This window comes from Silurus meridionalis, chromosome 27 (assembly GCF_014805685.1).
Source record: "Silurus meridionalis isolate SWU-2019-XX chromosome 27, ASM1480568v1, whole genome shotgun sequence".
In the NCBI taxonomy this organism is placed as follows: domain Eukaryota; kingdom Metazoa; phylum Chordata; class Actinopteri; order Siluriformes; family Siluridae; genus Silurus; species Silurus meridionalis.
The window spans coordinates 8,744,251-8,763,639 of NC_060910.1; the positions used below are offsets into that span (position 1 = coordinate 8,744,251).

The 19,389-nt window shown below is 40.1% G+C and overlaps 1 protein-coding gene across 3 annotated transcripts in view; it reads left to right on the forward strand.

Annotated features, from left to right (window-relative positions):
* Positions 1–19,389, forward strand: part of mef2cb (myocyte enhancer factor 2cb) — a 53,103-nt gene that overhangs the window by 10,522 nt on the left and 23,192 nt on the right. For all 3 annotated transcript variants that reach the window (XM_046841554.1, XM_046841553.1, XM_046841552.1), the window contains exons 2-3: positions 7,713–7,915; positions 17,188–17,391. In XM_046841554.1, the coding sequence (XP_046697510.1) occupies positions 7,862–7,915; positions 17,188–17,391 (258 nt within the window). In that variant the 5' untranslated portion in view covers positions 7,713–7,861. The remainder of the gene's footprint in view (positions 1–7,712; positions 7,916–17,187; positions 17,392–19,389) is intronic.

The following is a 19,389-nucleotide window of genomic DNA, read 5'->3' on the forward strand; positions in this document are numbered from 1 at the left end:
TTGGTTGCTTTCTGTGACAAATTATGAGGGCTTGCTTTGATGAGGTCGGCCCGAGTTGTTGCCAGAACGAAGCGCGCCCGGCATTTGCGGCATTTGCCGACTTCTCTCACCACTACAAACACACCATAGAGTGGAGAGGAGAGAAGGGAGGAGGGTACGCCGGTCCCATAATGAAAGACTAGGGATCGGCTTGGCCCCTGGGGAATGCCATATTTCTTCATTCACACTTTACACCATGCATCTGGACATATCTATGCCTTTCTTACAAAGTCAAGAGAAGTTCTATGATTTTTCGGGTTGCATAGAAACCATTATGATCTGGCTTGGTCAAGTGATGAATAATGAGTATGATGACATGAAGAGGATATAGGCTTAGCACTTTTTTTTTTACATCTTCCTTCATTGGTAATGGACAGGAAATTACATTTGCGAAGACCATCACACACAGCGATTGAAGAATCGAGCAAGATTCGAAGGATACGAGAATGAGAGAACGAAAAAAATGACAGCTATGTTGCTTGTTTAAACCTTAACTGTAACAATCAGACTTAAAAGATGCAAGAGCTCAACAGCAAAGCAGTGCTCTTAACAATCAGCCCAATCAGCTCATGGTAACGCTAAAATGACTGTGACATCATGTCGGAAAACTGGAGGTGGCGGGATGACTGTATAGCTTTTTAGAGAAGGAGAGTTTACATCCTCTCTTTCCATCCTCCGTTTATCTGGGTTACTTCATTTCTGTACAGCGCTTTGGGACTGAGGAAAGGGAGAGATAAGAAAAGAAGAAAAGCTCAGGTCAGGCTATGAAGGACATCCTTGTTGAAATGCTATTCATCTCCCTCTTAACTTTTACTGTAATATTAAACTTCTATGAATGAACAGCAACCCTGTAATTTATTTATTTGTTTCATTTAAGTCGCTTGTGGTTCAATATTTTGGTCTTGGAGGTGCATTTTTGTAAACTTGTTTTTCAAAATTTTGCCAGTAAAAACATGCTTTCTAAAAACAATTCTGATAGTCATTTATTCTGCCTACAAAGGCGAACAAGATTAAACAGGTGTTGCATTTTCTGTTATATTGCAACTGTTAAAACTTAGTTGATTGTACAGGATTGTGCATTTAAAATTGAATACTAAATCACATAGAAGAGATTTTACAAACCAGAGAAGTATTTCCAATCCTGGCAGATTTTTTTCCAGATTTTGTTTGGTCACTAGAGATATACTGCAACTAAACCAAAACTTCTGGTAAAAGGCACTTTTACCATCTTTACTGAATTACCCAATAGGAAAAAAAGCTGTGCAATCACTGAACATGCTGATTGATCGGGATAAAAGAGGAGGTTGCTTAACTTCCCTTTTCTCCCTCTCTCTCTCTCTCTCTCTCTCTCTGTCTCTCTCTGACTTCTTGGCCAAGCATCAGAGGGAAGAAAAAAAAACCTCAATTTCGGTAAAACACTTCAATATCAAGTGCCTCAGTGGCTTACTGTACATATTTTGGCTCTTCTATGAAGAGAAGGATAAAAAGGGGGAAAGAAAAAGAGGAAAAGAAGAGGCAGAAGTGAGAAGGAGGTACGCTGGCACCCGCTCTCAGCCTCTGAGCCATGTTAGCCTCTGGGCTTAATTGAAGCCAGGAGGGAACGTTTAATAATTGCTGTCAGAAGATCAAATTTAATTCTCTTTTTCACAGGACCGCTGTAGGGTAGGGTGAAACAAATTGTCATCGGAGAGCTCCAAATGAACAAAGCTTTTAATTAGTCTGATTAGAATGGTGAGGGGGCCAAGGAGGAAGTGCGCGACAAAAAAAAAAGTGCCACGAAATAATCAGAGGATCATCTATGCCTGCAGACCTACCACAACCCCTCAATGCCCCTTCAACCCCTGAACAAGGCTAATATCATCAGATGTTCTCATCCTCAGCTGATAACATAATTGGCCAGTGCTGTTGTGTGCTGTGTTAATGTAGGGGTGAGATTACTCACACAGCAAACAGGGCTCCTTCTTGTATTATTCCTATCTTTTTATTTAATATTCAAGATTTTTGGTTTCGTGGTTCTTTGTTGCCTGATCAAAAGCAAACTTTTTTTTTTTTTTTGTGTTCAGTGCTGTGGCTGCACCTGGATCTCAGAGCCACTGTGCATGACGTGATAGTGGTTAGACATTTGCTGATAAACACTGCCCGCTCTTGCAGATGTGTGAGGAGAAGTTCTCAAACACCCGATTGCGGTTCTTTAGTCAAATCACCAATGCAACACCATGTTCCTGTAAAAAATATTGCAATTAATTGCAAGTTCAGCTTTTTTTTCTCCTTGGCCGGAGAAACAAATAGTATATAGTTTGTACATCCATATTTTGGACTTATAATGTATTAAGAGGAGTAAAGTATACAGCATTAAGATTTAAGCATTACGCATACGTTAAGTCATTTTACCACAAACACTTTCTTTGTTCTTCTTGCGGGATTTTTTTTTTTTCATCCAAAAATCTGTATAAAATAGACAGTTATTACTCAGTACAATGTACTCAGTCTGTATCTGGGCAGAGCAGCTGCTTCATCTCTGACATGTATCAATCCAAGTCGTCCTTGGGTGGCTTTGCAATGGCTAAACTGACAGACGGCGCTCACCTGGCCCGTTTTACCCATGCTGGGCCACACTCACTGTTTACTGTCTGAGTGAGGTACAAGACTGCTGTCAGCACCACTTCATCCTCCCATCCAACCCTTTTGCCACTCGCATGTGGTCAGGTGTTCCTGATGCGAGGCCATAATCCATGAACAATGTTTTTAGATGGTTAAGTGCAGTAAATACTTTATTCATGTCAGGTCATCAACAACCTGTAAGCTTTTAAAAACAATTGTTTTGTCTGTAAGTCACTTTGTACAGGATGACTCTTTATTTAATAAAACACTGAAAGTCCTGGAGCGGAGGTTTTCCTTCACAAATCCATAATGCTGTTTTGCGCCATTTAAAAACATGCACAGATGATTGCAAAAGAGACAGGAGTGAAACACTGCAGTAGATGGAGCCTGAAAGAAAACTCTGTGTGGTGTAAATGAAACCTCTCCCTTTCTATCAAATGGCTTAAACTCACATAGTACTTAAAAAGACCAATTCACCAAATACCTCCCTGCAGAAATGCGCCTCTTCCAAAATTTCACACTTTTACTAAAGAAGTCACATATTGTGAGTTTTCTCTATTTGTTTTTTTTTTATTTTAAGTGTTGAACTAGATATAGATTCATTAGGGGGTTGTAATGTGCAATGTCTAAACACAAATCCATAGCTGGTGGGAATGCAGTCATGTCATATCGTATGTGGTTTTGGACGATGGTTGGTGTGCCAACGTTGTCAACCCTTCTGCTCTCCTGGCCCAGAAGCCTTTGCTTCCAGTGCTTGCAACAGAAAGTGACCATTTGGTTACGGTCAGCGGTAGTGGCGACAGCCTCAACTTTTTTTTTTTCTGTTCATCTCTCCTTTTCAGGCCAGGAGAAGGAAGCACAGGAGTTTTGGTTCCCATTTTGTGCACTCGGGAACAGTTTAGGAAAGGAAGCACCTTTACACCTTTGATTGTCTGTGGTTGCTGATGTCATGTCCTTCCTCCAGGCTCGGTGTTTGTGCGAGTCTGTGTGTGTTTCCTGTTGCTCTGTCCATTTGTGTTAGAAGTAAGACTACTCCGGAATAAAATAGGAACCAAAGACAAATCTTTGTCTTTAGTTTAAAGCCCATGTGTACAACCTTCCTATGCTCAGAGGGTGGCAAAGCGTCACACTGTGAAAGCCCAGGTCTGCCATGCCGAATCTAGTTTAGGTCACCCATCCCATTGCATATTGGATGGACAGCACTGGTAGCGGTTCGTCAGCGTTCATATCTCCCCCGAGCAGCCACTAGAACTCTCAAGGATCTGTGCATGTAATGACATTACAGAGACAATAGGCCTCCCAGGATCCACTCGCTATGGCCCGCCTTTCTCCCCATGCACCATTAACTATCGCTGATAAACAGCTGCCTGTCTGTAAATAAGTGCATTAAATAAAATCGGCTCTAAGAAAATAAACGCAGTTAGGGGAGGAAGAAAATGTGCTTCAGGGATTATACGAGAGGAGGAAAAAACATCCAAGTGTGAGACGTGACTAGAGATTGTCCTAAGACGCAAATGATTCTAGAAGAGCCATTGAAAGCGCTTTTTTTTTGCCTCGTCTTTTCAAGGAAATGGGAGTTTATTTGAAAAGTGCAGGGGTTTATTTAATGTATCACACACCTCCTAAAAGGTTTACTTACAGCTCTGTAATATGTTATTTCAAATCTCTGTGACCACATTTCCCTGTGAGGATAGAGGGTACTTGCCTTTTCTCAAGCACATGCTATTACCAAATATGTTGCAGATGTGCAGGAGAGAGAGGGAGACGACTGTGGTGACAGTGCAAGCTGAGATGGTTAACAAGGTGCTCTGCGTGGCCTGATACAGGACACCGTTGGAGATTTCATAACGACAATTTAAAGGTTTTGACCTATATGTGCTGCGGATTAGGATTGTAACATGACACAACATCAATGTGGAGATGCTGAACTGATGTTTCATTACAGCTCATTAAGCAAATCTAGTGTCCTAATACACGTGGACGTGGCAGCTTGTATCCGATAAGCACGCACAAAAAGTCATATTCACTCTTTTAAGACCCTGACAAATACAATTGAGCATAATTTTTTTTCCCTCCCTAAGTGGAACACTTGGGAATGAAACGACCCAGAATTGCGCCTGCTTTTGTTCGTACTCGTTGCCCTTTTAGCTCCAGTTTTCAACGAGAGAGGGGAAAATGGAAAGAAAGAGAGAGAACTAAATGCCTAGCAGCTCATTACATCTTTATGCTGGCGCTCTTTTTCTCTTTGTCTTATTTTTATTTTTTTTTTCCTCTCACTCTCTTCCTTTCCAGTATTCTTATTTGTGGCAGAAGAAAAGAGGCGTAGTTAACAGATGGGAGGGTCAGCAGCAGCACTTCTTTCTCTCCTTAGAGACCTACTCATCTCTCTCTCTCGTTTTTGTTTTCTCTTTCTCTCTCATCTTCTCTGTTTCTTCCATGTTCTGCTCATGTTTAACTTGTTTCTGCTGTCCTTACATCACGTAAGAACTTACATAAGTAGCAAGCTTATCAAACTAAGCTTCCCATCGCTGTCTTGTGGCATCTACTATGACCTCTCTCACACTAAGCCAAGGATCTCGCTCTTGGCTCTCTCGCTCGTCTTCCTCTTCCTCCTCCTCCTTCTTTCTCTCTCTTCATATGCTTTGGCCATGGATTAGTTAATTGGCTTAACAAATTGCTCTAGTTCTTTCTCTCTGTCTGTCTTTCTCTCTCTCGCGCTCTCTTTCTTTCTTTTACTCTTTCGGGTGTCCTTCTCTATCGTTATCTCTCTGTCTCTCTGTCTGTCTGTCAGTCTGAAACATACGCATTGTCTACACACCCAGTCACACATCCACAGGCAGCGCTACATACTGCTCGTTCTCATCAGGGCAACCACACTTATGTGGAAAGATCAGTCTTCCTGTGTGTGTGTGTGTGTGTGTGTGTGTGTGTGTGTGTGTGTGTGTGTGTGTGTGTGTGTGTGTGTGTGTGTGTGTGTGTGTGTGTGTGTGTGTGTGTGTGTGTGTGTGTGTGGTTGACAGGGGTGTTTTACCAGCTGTGCTCATGTCTACACAGTAGTTCATCGTTACAGTGTAAATTGAATAGCGCTCATCTGTGTTAATCGAAAATGATGATGATAATGATGTGTGTGTGTGTGTGGGTGTGTGTGTGTGTGTCGTGTTTGTTGTGCTTCAATCACTAACTTACCATATTGCTACCCCAAGGCATTTTTCCGACAAATCCAGAAAAGCAAATATTGTTTAATTAACGAAAGTGTTTCCTAAAGCAACACAAACATAATGCACACTCTCCGATTTAGTTAGCTGTTTAATCGTTCGGATAGGCCAAGCGCAATCGAGACTGGCTCACACCAGCTTCCCAACTGAATCTCGGTAAATATTTACCCAGCAATCTAGTCATTGTCACCATCCTGACTTCGGGTTGTTTTGCTCCTTGTTCAACAGTAGTCCTTCAAACAATCATCATGCTAGCTTCAATTTCGCCATGCAGCTGCTAAGACACGCTCTTGCTAACAGCTCGCACAAAGTGTGACGAGCGTTGTGCGGATGCTAATAAAGCATAACATCGAGGCCCATTATTAATAGAGGCCACAGAAGACAAATACTGGCCGATTATTAACAGCACTAAATTTTTTCTGTCTTGCAGAATGCGTGTCTTTGACAAACAGGGTTTGGCGTGGTAACGAGAGATTTTAATAACTGGGTGTAGAATTTTCTGAAGTAGCCACACGCCATGGTGATATGGGGAAAATCGAGAAGGAATCGAATCGCATTATAAAACGAAATAATCAAGGCGTGCGCCTTTGCAACCCAGACTCTCTCCTTAAAAACTCTCACTCGGATGCAAGCTTTTAACACCAGGCAAGGTGTACAGGGCTTGCCAGTGTGAGCGTCTCACACTTAAGTTTCTGAAATCTGCTTATCAAAGAGGAAGAGAGAGACAGATATGTAGACAGAGGGGAAGACAGAGTGACACATCTTTCACACGTAGCAACATCAATGTCTCTGAGTCGCTCTGGCAGCCGCATGGAATCGTGTTTCAGATAGAGCCAAAAAGAAAAAGGGGCAGGGGAAGAGGAAGAAGAAGAAAAACAAGAAGAAGGTGAACGATGGAGGGGTTTTAATGCGACACCGCTGACAGCTTCGCTGCATTACACCCAGCTTAAATAATGGGATGCTCATTTGCATAACGAGGGACGTTATCACCTCTACTGTCAGAAGAAAACACAACAACACTTCTGCTGCTCCTCCCTGAGATGAATTGGGTTGGCCTACTTTACAGTGCCAGGGAGGTGCACACGGCATACATGCACACACTCTTCCACACATATATGCACGTTTGTGTACGCCAGCTCCCTTAATGCTTGTACAACTCAGAGATGAGACGGCTTACGCAAAGCCAGGTTAGCTTCTCGAGTGAGGGCAGCCCTTTCAAACCGAGAGATCTCAGCGGGAGAGATGAGCCGCGACGTGATTACAAGATCACGGTAGAGATAGACTTATTGAGTGTTTATGGCATAACAAATTAGAACAGCCATTTTTGTCATCAGGCCTTACTTTTAAGATCTACGAATACCTAAAGTGCTTTGGTAAATCAGTCCTGTTTCAACAAGAAAAAGCAACTGATGTTATCACATGCAAAGTCAGTAATTTTTTTTTTTAATCTTTCCCTCGAGTCGTTGTCTTACAACTTGTGGTAGCATATTCCGAGTCTACGATTTTTTTTTTACTAGAATCATATGCTGTTCAGCATGGCATAAATATTACATTGTGTGTGATTAGAGCCTTTAAGTTCATGTCACTTCGTAAAACCTTGTCAAAATCCTTGCGACTGTGGAGAGAGCGTGACAGTGCTGTCTCCCCTCGTAGTCAGAGCACCGAAGTGCTGGCTCTGATTTGCATGATATCGACAGTGAAAAACAGAGCGCTCTCGCAAAAAATGTTGACAGATCCTTTTGTCTTTATTCACCATCCCATGTGCTGAGATTATGCTCTCTTTTTTTTCTTCGTCTCCACTATCTGCTTTAAAGCGTTTCTCTGTTTCTCTTTCTCTACCTCTTTTGTGTATCACAGGTACAGCTGCTGGAATCTTTGAATTGAGTGGAGCAAGTACAGAGAAGAAAGCCTGGTTTGAGGAAAACACAAAAAAGCAACAAAAAAAAAGAGGGAAAAGGTCAGAAGTTTTTTTGGTGAAAGAAGAGAGTGAAGAAAGGAACGGGACAATGGGGAGAAAAAAGATTCAGATCACGCGGATTATGGACGAACGCAACAGACAGGTAAGGCCCACCATTCGACAGTTATATAACACTGAACTAAAACGCGCTTTCAAACCAAAATGACCCTTAAAAAAAAACACCAGCGGCTCTCAACACCCTTTGCAGGGCCCATGGCCGACGTGCCACCAGCTGTAGCTAACGTCAGTGAAAGATTATTTTAGCAGGGGTGGGTACAGAGTGGGAGGGGAGCACAAACAAACAGACAAACAACCTCTAAGGCACGCAGAGTGAGAAATTGGGAGGTGGGTGGATCTTTATGGGCCGTACCACTCGATCCAGTAGTTTTCCTATTACAGATCAGGTTGAAGGTGGAGGCCAATAAGATATGAGCTCTTAGCATGACATTACATCAGTGGACTGTGTGGCCTTTCTACAGTTATTGTTTATATCTTTTATAACCCGGTATTTTTCCACACATCCTCAAAACCATGTCTGTAATGAGGTAACCTTCAAACACAATGAAATGACTGTAATCATTATTTCCACAGTGAATTATACAGTCCTAGCTAAATTTTGACTGAATGATTTCATTTGGCTTTAAAATGTAGATACTTATATTAGTCATTTCATGACCTGAACACTCAGGACATGAGACACCAGCCAGCCAGGGCAGCAAACACAGACAGATATCATATCGAACAAATTCTGTACTTGTATCGATTATAGTGGTGCCAGTAACATAGGTACTTGTTTTACAGCAAGATCAATGAGCTCTGATGTTTATGCTCGTTGGCTGCCAGAGAAATAGGAGTTTAAAGGTGCCTTCAGAGGGCAGTCTGTCAATAGGAGCAAGGTCTAGAACAAATCTTGGGTTCAGTGGTTGCGACTTTATTTTATGTTTAGAAAAAAAAAAACACTGCATTGTGACTTACTTTAGCCAACAATTTTGATGGCATGGAGCAGGTCCACACTCCAGTTAATGACTGCTGTCTGGACTTTGGGAAAGGCTGATCAATTATTGAAGGCGGAATGAGGGGCAGAGGAGGAGTGAGAGAGAGAAGAGGAAGAGGAGAGTGGAAAGTAATGGGTGTGTCAGGCGGCACAGACGGCAGGGGAATGGTGGCATTAGTCATTTGGCACTCGTGGGTTGAGTGAGTTCTCCCCCCTGAGGAAACCAGAGGCTCACATGCACATGGCGGAGAAGCAAAGATTCACACAAATGAGTCAAAGCCTTTATCATACCAGCAGTCTCTTCTTGTTTTTCTCTTCTGACTGCTCGGAAAAAAATATGTCTTTAGTAATCTTTGAATAATTTCAATACTCTATTTAGAAGCCTGACTTAATTTTTTTTGCAGAATTATATTATAAAATCTGCTGAAGTAAGACTCCTTCAAAGTACAGTTTCTTCACCAGATTTAACTCTTTTAATAACAATTTATATGCGTTGAGATAAGAAGTTGAGGTAGAAGTGGACGAAGCAGAGGCTTATTTTCTTTGTTGAATGGCCACAATCAACGAGAAGAGAGCAAGAAAGAGGAAAGAGAGCAAGAAGGATGCATGGTCTAGGTCAGGATGTTTTTGGGGAAAGATATCGTATTGCACAGAAAGCATCCTGTCCTGGTGTTATCACCACTCTCTTTCCTTCTTTCTTTCTGTCCTTCTCTTACTCTCCCACTTTTTTCTCCTTCCCCTCCCTCAAGATCAGAGATTGATACAGGACACCTGATGAGAGTCGATGCCACAGCTTTCCGGGACTTGAAAGCAAGAGGGAGAAAGAGAGGGCAACGTAAGGCACTAAGAAAACCCGAGTAACTTTGAGGGTTTAATTTAGAAAAGAGGAAGTAGCTTCACACCTTATCAGTAATATATTTTTGAAAATAAAAACTATAGTGATAATGATAAGCATGTAGGAATGGTGCCAAAAAAACTGTGCAGCATTATCATTGCACTTTCAAAAATAATTCTGTATGATATCTGTATGTAGAAGCTGTGTGCAGACATGGCCTATCAAAACTCCTTAAAGATAGCCATCCTTCCCCATCAAGATCTTTAAGTGATTCTATTAAAGGACTAAGTTCTGTATGATACAAGGAAGCCATGAAGACAGACATCACAAGACAAGAATGAAGGACCTTTGACTCACAAACCTTTTTTTTCTCCCCTCCCCTCTGCTCTCAATTTGTTGAAGTCGTGGCTGGGCCTTTGCATATTTTCACTTCCCCTTTAAGGAAATCTTTCCATACCAAAGCAAAATAAACAGCTGCCCGCTTCAACGGTGCTACCTTTGGTGCAACATTCTTGAGATGTTTGCAGGGTTTTCATGCAAATACCATCACATTTAATGTTTGATGTTCCAGATCTTTAGCAAGTCCACACAGGTTTATCACCAAGAAAAAACAAATTATTGAATGAATTTAGTTTTCTACATAATCTACATTCAGCTACAGTATATCACCCATTTTATATCACCCAAAAAATTTTCTAACTTTCAGGCCTGAACTTTAAGTTAGTCACAACAAGCTGCACCATTGAGAAAAACATGGTTACAGATTTATTAGATTTATGTTTTATATCACCCTCAATTTGAGTGACAAGTGTGTAGCTGACCACCCTGCCTGCAGTGCCTTGCTTACAGGCACCAATTCCTCATCGCCTTGGGCGGCCACTTGGACCCCCCACCACCATTGAAAACACTTCCCCAGAGCATGGCCAGTTGACTGACTGCCCAGACATCCACACAGGGCATTAGTGTGCGAGGCCTGGCTACTTGCCCTCCGGCCACTCAAACACTTTCCCGTGCGCATCAACTTGAAAGGATCTCCTGTGTGCTAAAATGCATTAGCCACCCTGCTAACTCTGCCCATCTCTCCCTCAAACCAGGAGTAGTTCATTCTTATAGAGATTTGCTGAAACAAAGGGCAAATGCAAAGGTCACGCTGGATCACAGCTGAATCAAATGGATTCATTCTAAGTGAGACCCTTCGCTGCCAGTCGGGAAGCAGCCTCAACGGAGTCGGCTGTAATTGGGCCTAATGGAGGGTGGCTAATTCAGGGTTGTGATCCATCTGGCCAGGTGGTGAGACACACTTGGGTCAGGTCAAGAGAGGCCAGGGAGGAAGTGGCCTCTGATGGCAGTGGGCAGGATAAGGGATGTCATTAGTCATAGAAAGGATAAATGGTTTGCAGCTGACCCATTGTGCTTCAAGAATAAGACGAAGACGTTTTTGGATTGTTATTACAGATATAATGGGTTTTCTAAATGTAGTTAATGTACATAAATGTGGATGTGTAGAGGAGTATAAATCTGACACTAAATAGGACTTATGCTGCATTGCATTTGGAAACATGAAAATTAATCTTTATTGCCAAATTAATTCAAAATATTAATTATACTTTAGTTGGTTTTGGGTGTAACAATTCAATGTGGATCAGCAAAACCACTTCTTATAGCATTCAAATTTTTAAAAATAATTTAAGACTTAATGCATTGGCATAAAGGTCTTTCCATGGCATCTCCAAGGATAGCTTGAATAGAAATCTTATTTACATGACACTTAACTAGACAAACAGTGTGAATAAGTGATTTAAAATTAGAATAAAAAAGACGCCACTCTTTAATTATCAATATTCGGTGTGCTTTTAGCTTACGGGAAATGCACGTTCACCTGAATATCCATCATTACATCTATCACTCCTACCACATTATCATTTCACCAATATGTTCAGATTAAAAGATTTATCTAAGACTTTCAACTTTACACGGAGCACAATTTCTTTTCATCTGCGCTTCATGATGGAGTGATGGCATTGAGCTAGAGCCGGATCTCAGCACTCGTGACAACAGAGACATCTCTCCAATCAACAGTGGTGAGGTGTGAAACAGTTTGAGTGAAATTAACAGCAGGAAAATAATGAGGCCCTCTGGGTATCCCGTCACCCCTACTCACCTTCCTCCGATTCTCACCTTGCTCCTCTGATCGTTTCCTCTGCGTCTGTCTCCTCAAAAAAAATGCACAGCACTTAGTTCTTCTTCTTCTTCTTCTTCTTCTTCTTCTTCTTCTTCTTCTTCTCCTTTTTCTTCTTTTTTTTCTTCTTCCCCTCTAAGTCACTTTATTTCAATAAATTCTCTAAATTACCCTTCTTTGAATTGGATCTCCACAAATTTTGTACTTCCTCTTGTATTAATTGTTATTCCTTCTTTTTTCTTCTTATTGTACATCTTCCTCTTTTAGCCTACCATTTTATGTGGTTTTTGTTGTTAAATGAATAAGAACAAAATAAGCAGTTATGCAATTAAGACACATTATATGGAATTCTTACGCCAAACTTTACTTTATAGAGCTCACCCTTAATACATTTATCCAGTTCACACCAGTTTTTATATACACTTGTGATGTCCTTCTTTTTAAAATGGGGGATCATCCAAAAGGGTATAGAGACGGTGTTGAAGTCAGCATAAATAAAGACACATCATCATATGAAAGGCTTCTCTGTCAAGCTTAAGCGTGCACACCTCCAATTAAGACATGTGTAAATGAGCGGTACAGGAGAATGGGTCTCCAGGGTGTGCGTGCACTATGTGGATGATCCAGCAAGAGGGACACAGGGGTGGGGGACAGCACGGTGACAAATGACTACTCGTCCTCTCTGTCTCTGTCCATGGGCCGAACTCCCCTGGGGAAAACAGCAAGCCCGGGAGGCGGGAAGCAGAAGCGAAGCCATTGTGAAGGGGAAGCCGTCAGGCACTTCCTGTTATGAGAGGAAATACACAGAAATGTGCTTCCTGCCCCCATGTCTCCAACCCCCGCGAGTAAAGGGCCAGGGAGTCAGACTGTTTCTTCTAATCGTTTAGCCATTTGGTTTGTTTTTCTCTGTATAACCATCCTTGTTAACCCTTTAATGCACGACCAACAGTTAGAACATAATTTATTTGTATGTAAAGTTTGTACATAGTTCTGAGCAAACTACCACATTGTTATTACCACATCCTTAACCATGATAGGGTCAAGTCGTCATCAAAAAATTATATATATATATATATATATATATATATATATATATATATATATATATATAGTAATTTGTTAGATTTTTGGTTTTGTTTGTCACTTCAAATCAAAAGTACAGAGCTGCATAATAAAGAGCACTGAGCACAACTCATTGTAAAAAATATATAACTACTGTAAATGTAATGTTATTTTATTAGTTCCTTATTTAATGGTTGAGAAATACAAGAGTAGTGAGCACATAAATGGATAATTTAGAGAAGAGAAATGAGGTCATAGGTCTCTAGTATCATGAGATATTAATTTAAGAGTTCATCGTGTAACTGAACCCTATGTTATCTGTCCTGTTAAAGCTGCTAGTTCTTCTGCATTACATTGAGAGTTACTGATCACTCCTGACCAATAACATGTGTTCAAGCTCATGTCTATGTTTGTATTTCACACCAAGGTCTTCAAGCCAGTATTAGCAGTAACCTTTCTCGCAGCTGATTTTTGCACAGCAGTCTCTTGACTGTTCTCACCCACTAACTATGTAGTGGAGAAAGTGCCATAAGTGCCATTTTCAGCAATTAACGCACTGAAGGCTTCAGAGTACCCAGAAGACTGAGGCATGACAATGTGGGGGCAGCTTGAACAGAGAACTGGAGAAAAGGAAAAGAATCATGATGTAGCTTCTTATAACTTGCCATTACATCAGCAGCAGTATAAATGGAGAAATTAGCGCAGCATGGAATATTTCTTAGAAGGATTCCAGATGATGTCATTTGTTTAAACTTTACATTGACTTAAATAAGCATAAGAATTTTTTTTTTTTTTTTTTTTTTTTTTAATTATTATTTTTTTTTATTAATGATGGTTCCAGCACAATTTGTCCTTTTCTTTATCTAAAATTTATCTCTGTTGTGACCAGGAGCAAGAGATAAGTTTGGCCAGAGAATGCTGTCTCTATCGATTCACATACTCCATTGGACTCTCATTGTGTTGCTATGACTGATGAACAAAAGGGACTTTTAAACAACTACTGTGTATAGTGAAAAGGGCAAATTTAACTTAATAATGGAAGCATATATAAAATATGAAACCATGTTTTAGCACAGGGTCCTGCACAGGTACCCATTTTTGATTGGGTGTTATCCCACGGTTTGCTGACCGTTAATTTTTTATTTTTTAATCTCTATATATTTATCTGCACCTGAATGTTCCCTGATGCAAAAGAAAAGCCAGAAGATTCAAACTTGGGTTACACATTCTTTGCCATTGACAAAATGAGTCAGCATCAGTATCGTGAAGAAAGTTCACACATTCGGTGGGCTCCGTGGCACCAACTTTCTGTTAAAGCTCTCATCATCACGGTCTATTCTTCAGTAGAAACTGAACTGTCAAAACAATCGATGGTGTTCTCCAAATGTTGCCTAATGAACACTGCTGATGAGACATAATCAAAACATAATCACTTCTTTTATGGCTCAGCTAAGGGGAATGACAGCAGGCCGTTGACAAGACGAGTAGAAGTAACCATAGAAGTAATTTTATTTTACAGGAGCTGTCAGTGGGAGAGGCCACAGGTATCTGCCACTGCATAGTACTGTCACCAATCGCGTGGCATTCCTGTGAAGAAGAAGACAGGTGTGGGTGCGTGTCAGGGTGTGTGTGTGTGTGTGTGTATACTGTGTGTGGGTGCACAGACTTAAATCAGCTGTATCAGTAAGGCAGTAGATGTCAGATATCGATTTGGTGATCTAATTAATTTGATGCTTTGTTAGAAGTTTTGTGTGGGCTGTGTCTGAAGCACAGTTCTTTCATGAAAGATTTACCCTGTCACAGAAATGTAGACTTTCCCTTTTATCAAATGTTTAAAATATGTACTAATCTTAAAAAAAAAAACCAAATACCCCATGTTTTAATATTACCCCATATAAATCTTGCCTTGCTGATTTCCTGAAATAATCTTGACGTTAGCTGGCTACTTTTGCTTGGGCATAAACATGTTCAAGTTGACAACTAGCTAACGAATGTAGCTCTGGAATGCAGTGGTGCTATGTTGGGTTTCAAATACAAATAATTTTGGCCACACTAGCAGCTGTGAATGCTGTGAACAGGGTACTATATGAGAGTTTCGAGAATATAGAAGAATGAACATATTTCAAATCATTGCTAACCATTGCTTGTTATATATATTTATATATTAAAATTTGACTCTTACTCTTCATTTACACTTGGTTATGTTGGTTAGGTAATGATTAAAACTAAAAAGTCATTGCAATTTAATAAATTATCGAACTAGTTCCATGTTACAACCCATGGTATGCTGTTTGTTTTATATTTAGAGGAACACCAAGTGCAGAACTTTCAACTGGTTTCACTATGCTTACGGCATCACATTTTAAGATTAAAAAAAGAATGTCGGTAAATGCCCGATAATATTACAGCAAATAGTTAGGGAAACTTCAGTGTTTTTTTTTTGTTTTGTTTGTTTGTTTAGAGTTTTGCTCTCTGTCTTCAGTTTACCAATATCTTCTTTAATTTTATATATATATATATATATATATATATATATATATATATATATATATATATATATATATATATATACCGAAATATACTGAATGTGCAGCGTAAAACTATATCATAAATGTGGACAGTCTGACAGCTCAGGTAAATGTTAATCATGGCACATAAGGTCAGTAATAGCAACAGTGCATGTAAAATGTGTTCCAACTGTAAGCAGCTCCATTTAAGAAGTGCACATGGAACATTTTAGAACCGTGTCTCAGCAAAAAACAGTCCCGGTTTCTCCAGGAGAGACGTGCATAACGCTTCAGAGATCCTGAGTGCCTGGTTTCTGCAGTGAACCTGCGCTTAGGGCATTTGTAATCTGGGCCGTGCTTGTGTATTGACAGTTTTGTGATAATGCGCCATAAGACATTCAATTTTGGACTGTGCAGGACATATGTTCCCATCGAAGGCTGTGTTTGTGGCCATGTTGACGGCATTCCACAGTCGTATGTGAGCCAGATGAAAGTGTGGGCCAGCCCTGGGGTCATCGCTCCTCTGCTACCTGAAAGAATCTTTTGTTTGAACTTAAAGAGTGGCATGGCAGAACAAAAGGAGGGAAATGAGACAATATGAGCTCAATTTCGAGCACATACGTATGTGACTCAGTCTGATTTTGCGTGCGCGTGTGTGCGTGAGCAAGTGTAATTTTAGCGCATTCCCTTTTTCCTTTTTAGTTATGCAGTTCTTACATGTTTGAGCTACTGAACCTATAAACCTTTCCCGAAGTACCACCAGAGATATTTTTGTTCACTGAAATTCAACAGCTTGCCGAAACTACCGAAACTACCGAAATACCATGACAAAAGACTGGAATCTTTTCTTAATTTCTCCTAATTTCTCCTTTTTTTTTTTTTTTTTTAAGATCAGTATTGTGTTTCGGTAGAGGTGCAATTTTCTGGACTGAGCATGTAGAAACACGCACTGGGGATGTCCAAGTGTGTTTATTTTTAATGTTTCTAATTTGATAGTCGAGAACATTTACTGAGAAGTAACATGTCAGCACTGAGAGCAGTGAGAGATGACAATCTCTGTGTGTGTGTGTGTGTGTGTGTGTGTGTGTGTGTGTGTGTGTGTGTGTGTGTGTTTGACTATTCTGTTTTTATATATGTGATTTTATTCTTTTGGAATGAGAAATATTAACTGTATCCATGTCCTTTCTCAAAGATTCACTTTTGTTTAAATATAAATTAAACAAACACATTTATGAGAAGAAAAAAAAGTTTATTAAAAAGAAGTGAAACAAGTGATTAAACCAAGTAGTATTTCAATCATTTTCTCTTCACTATAGCCCAGTTATACCATGGAATCTGCCTGAAGTTGTACACTCATTCACTATGACACAAATTAGGCAGGACATTAGAGGTTAATCTGAGCCATGCTAATTCTTAAGCATGTTAAAAACATACAGGGTTTGATTTTTTTCTGTAAACCACATATTTTTGCCAGAAATATTTTCTGTAACATTTGCTTGATATATGAGTGGAAAAAGTCCATGCCAGCATCTGTTTTTCCCAGACATTTTGGATGAACAAAAAAGAAAACGGAAAAACATTGATTTTCCAAAAGTAGCATTGTTTATTGCAGAGCGAAGGAGATTCAAGACAATATTCTGACACCTTTCCAACTGTTTGTACTGCCCTTTAAACATTTTTTTTTCTTTTTTGTCTCTTTCTCTCTCTCTCTCTCTCTCTCTCTCTCTCTCTCTCTCTCTCTCTCTCTCCCTCCCTCTTTCTCTCTCTTCCCTCACCACTCCACCCTTTCACAACATAGGTGACATTCACCAAAAGGAAGTTTGGACTGATGAAGAAAGCCTATGAGCTGAGTGTGCTATGCGACTGTGAGATCGCCCTCATCATCTTCAACAGCACCAACAAGCTCTTCCAGTACGCCAGCACCGACATGGACAAAGTGTTACTGAAGTACACAGAGTACAACGAGCCTCATGAGAGCAGGACCAATTCTGACATTGTGGAGGTGAGGAACACCATTTAACTGAAACACATGCAGCTTGTCCAAGCTGACTTAAAGAGAAATGACTGGAGCAGAGATTTTGTAGGATAGTTTTTGGGGATATTAGAATGAAATACAAAATCCTAATTTATCTAGAACAGCTGTTCATCCTAATCTCATGTAAAGCTTCCACAACACGTGGAGGAAGAGTCAATTCTAGTCTTCCTGGAAAGCACACTCTAGTGCCGAAGCACCGCTACTGTTTAAGCAAACAGACATTAGCATGTGTGTATGGCACAAGCTCATTGTATCCCTCCTGTCTCTGGCCACTTTGTGTCTCACAACAGTGATCGAAACATGCTAAAGCCTTGGATAAGTCTCAGGCCTCAGAGACATGCTGTCTGCCGGTTGCTGCGCCAGCATTGGCTTCATTCCTGAAACCAAAGCCGGGTTCAGTCCGAGCTAAACAGCCATGACAGAGGCCAATCACGAGGCAGACGTCCAGTAGCAAATGTTAAGCCCAGCGTGAGTCGCTTGCGCAACAAGCTTTCCACACAGACGTGGCCAAGGACTCAAGGGCTTCTGAGGCACTTAAGGATTTATGGGAAACGATGATGTTTGTCCTCTCACGATTTGTACAATTGTCAGCCAGAGACACACCGTAGCTAGCTGTTTTTTCCCATCATCTACCCAAATATAGTAATAATCCAGTGTTCGTTGTGATTCAACTTGTCAGCTAAGCATTAATAATCATGTGTTGGTCACTGAGGGTCAGGTGAGATTCCACTATGGAAAAAGAATGGACCCTCCACGAAACTGGAAATTTAAATATAGATAAAAAATCTAACACCGTAATTGGGTCTGTTATTCCATTTTGATTTTTGTGATCATTTAAAAAAGGTTAAAGCTAAATCTTCCTGCTGTCATATTTATTGTCCGACTGATGACCTGTAAAACTCTAGATTAATTATTTTTCTTTGTAAAAGTTTGAGTATTAAACAGTGCACTAATTTAGCTCCTCTGTTATGGTTAAATAACACCAGAATTAACCTTTCTTTTGTCATTGATTCATACTGCTTTTTTTCTTTTAACAATTTTTATTCTCTCTCTGTCTCTCAAAAATATTGCATAAACCCCCCAGGGACACAGCACACTTTCCCTCAGTCCCCTCTCTCATCTCCATTTCACACAAGACTGAATATACAAAAGCTTTTTTTTTTCTTTTTCATTTGTTCAATATTGCTGTAAATTAAGATTTTTTTCCCCCCCACTCTTTGTTCCTTCATATTGTATATTCATAATGTTGAGAGAGCCTTACACATTTAATGAACACTTGCATGAAAGAATCTAGAAAAACAGTCAGGAACATGCACAATAACTGTGATTCTGTGATCGTCATTTCACAATATTAAAAAGAATCACACTTGATTCCAAACTACTGAACATGGATAAAACCTATTGTCTGCTTAAAAATTTCTAGCACAGCAGATATGCTTGCCAAGAGAAGGCAGTAGACCACTACACTCCCTTAATGCATTATAGACATGTGTATAGTAGACTTTTAATCTTGTCTAGACCTAAAGGGAATGAATTATAAATTGTCTTGCTTCACTTTGGAATTTCTTGAAGCCAAAGTGCATAAGTGCATTACTATCCATTAGGTGGTAAGATAAGAGCGTATCTGCTTGTGTTAGACATCTGTAGGCTACATCACATTTAAATACAATAAATGTTAAACAGCCATCTCAGAAATAAGTGATCATGTCATTTTGGGTCTCTTTCAGGCTGTCATGTCATTCATAACCTTTTGATATAAAAAGCACAAGTTGCAAATTGGCCTAAATTACACAGTATCTAGAAGCATTGATTTGATGAAACATCAAAACAAACATCCAAATTTCCAAGCACTGGTGTTTTGTGCACATATTATAAAAGAGCTACAGTATGATATAAACTACCTGAGGATAATCTGCTCAGATGTGCCAAAGGGAAAGGGGTATGAAAAAAAGAACAGTGCAGTTG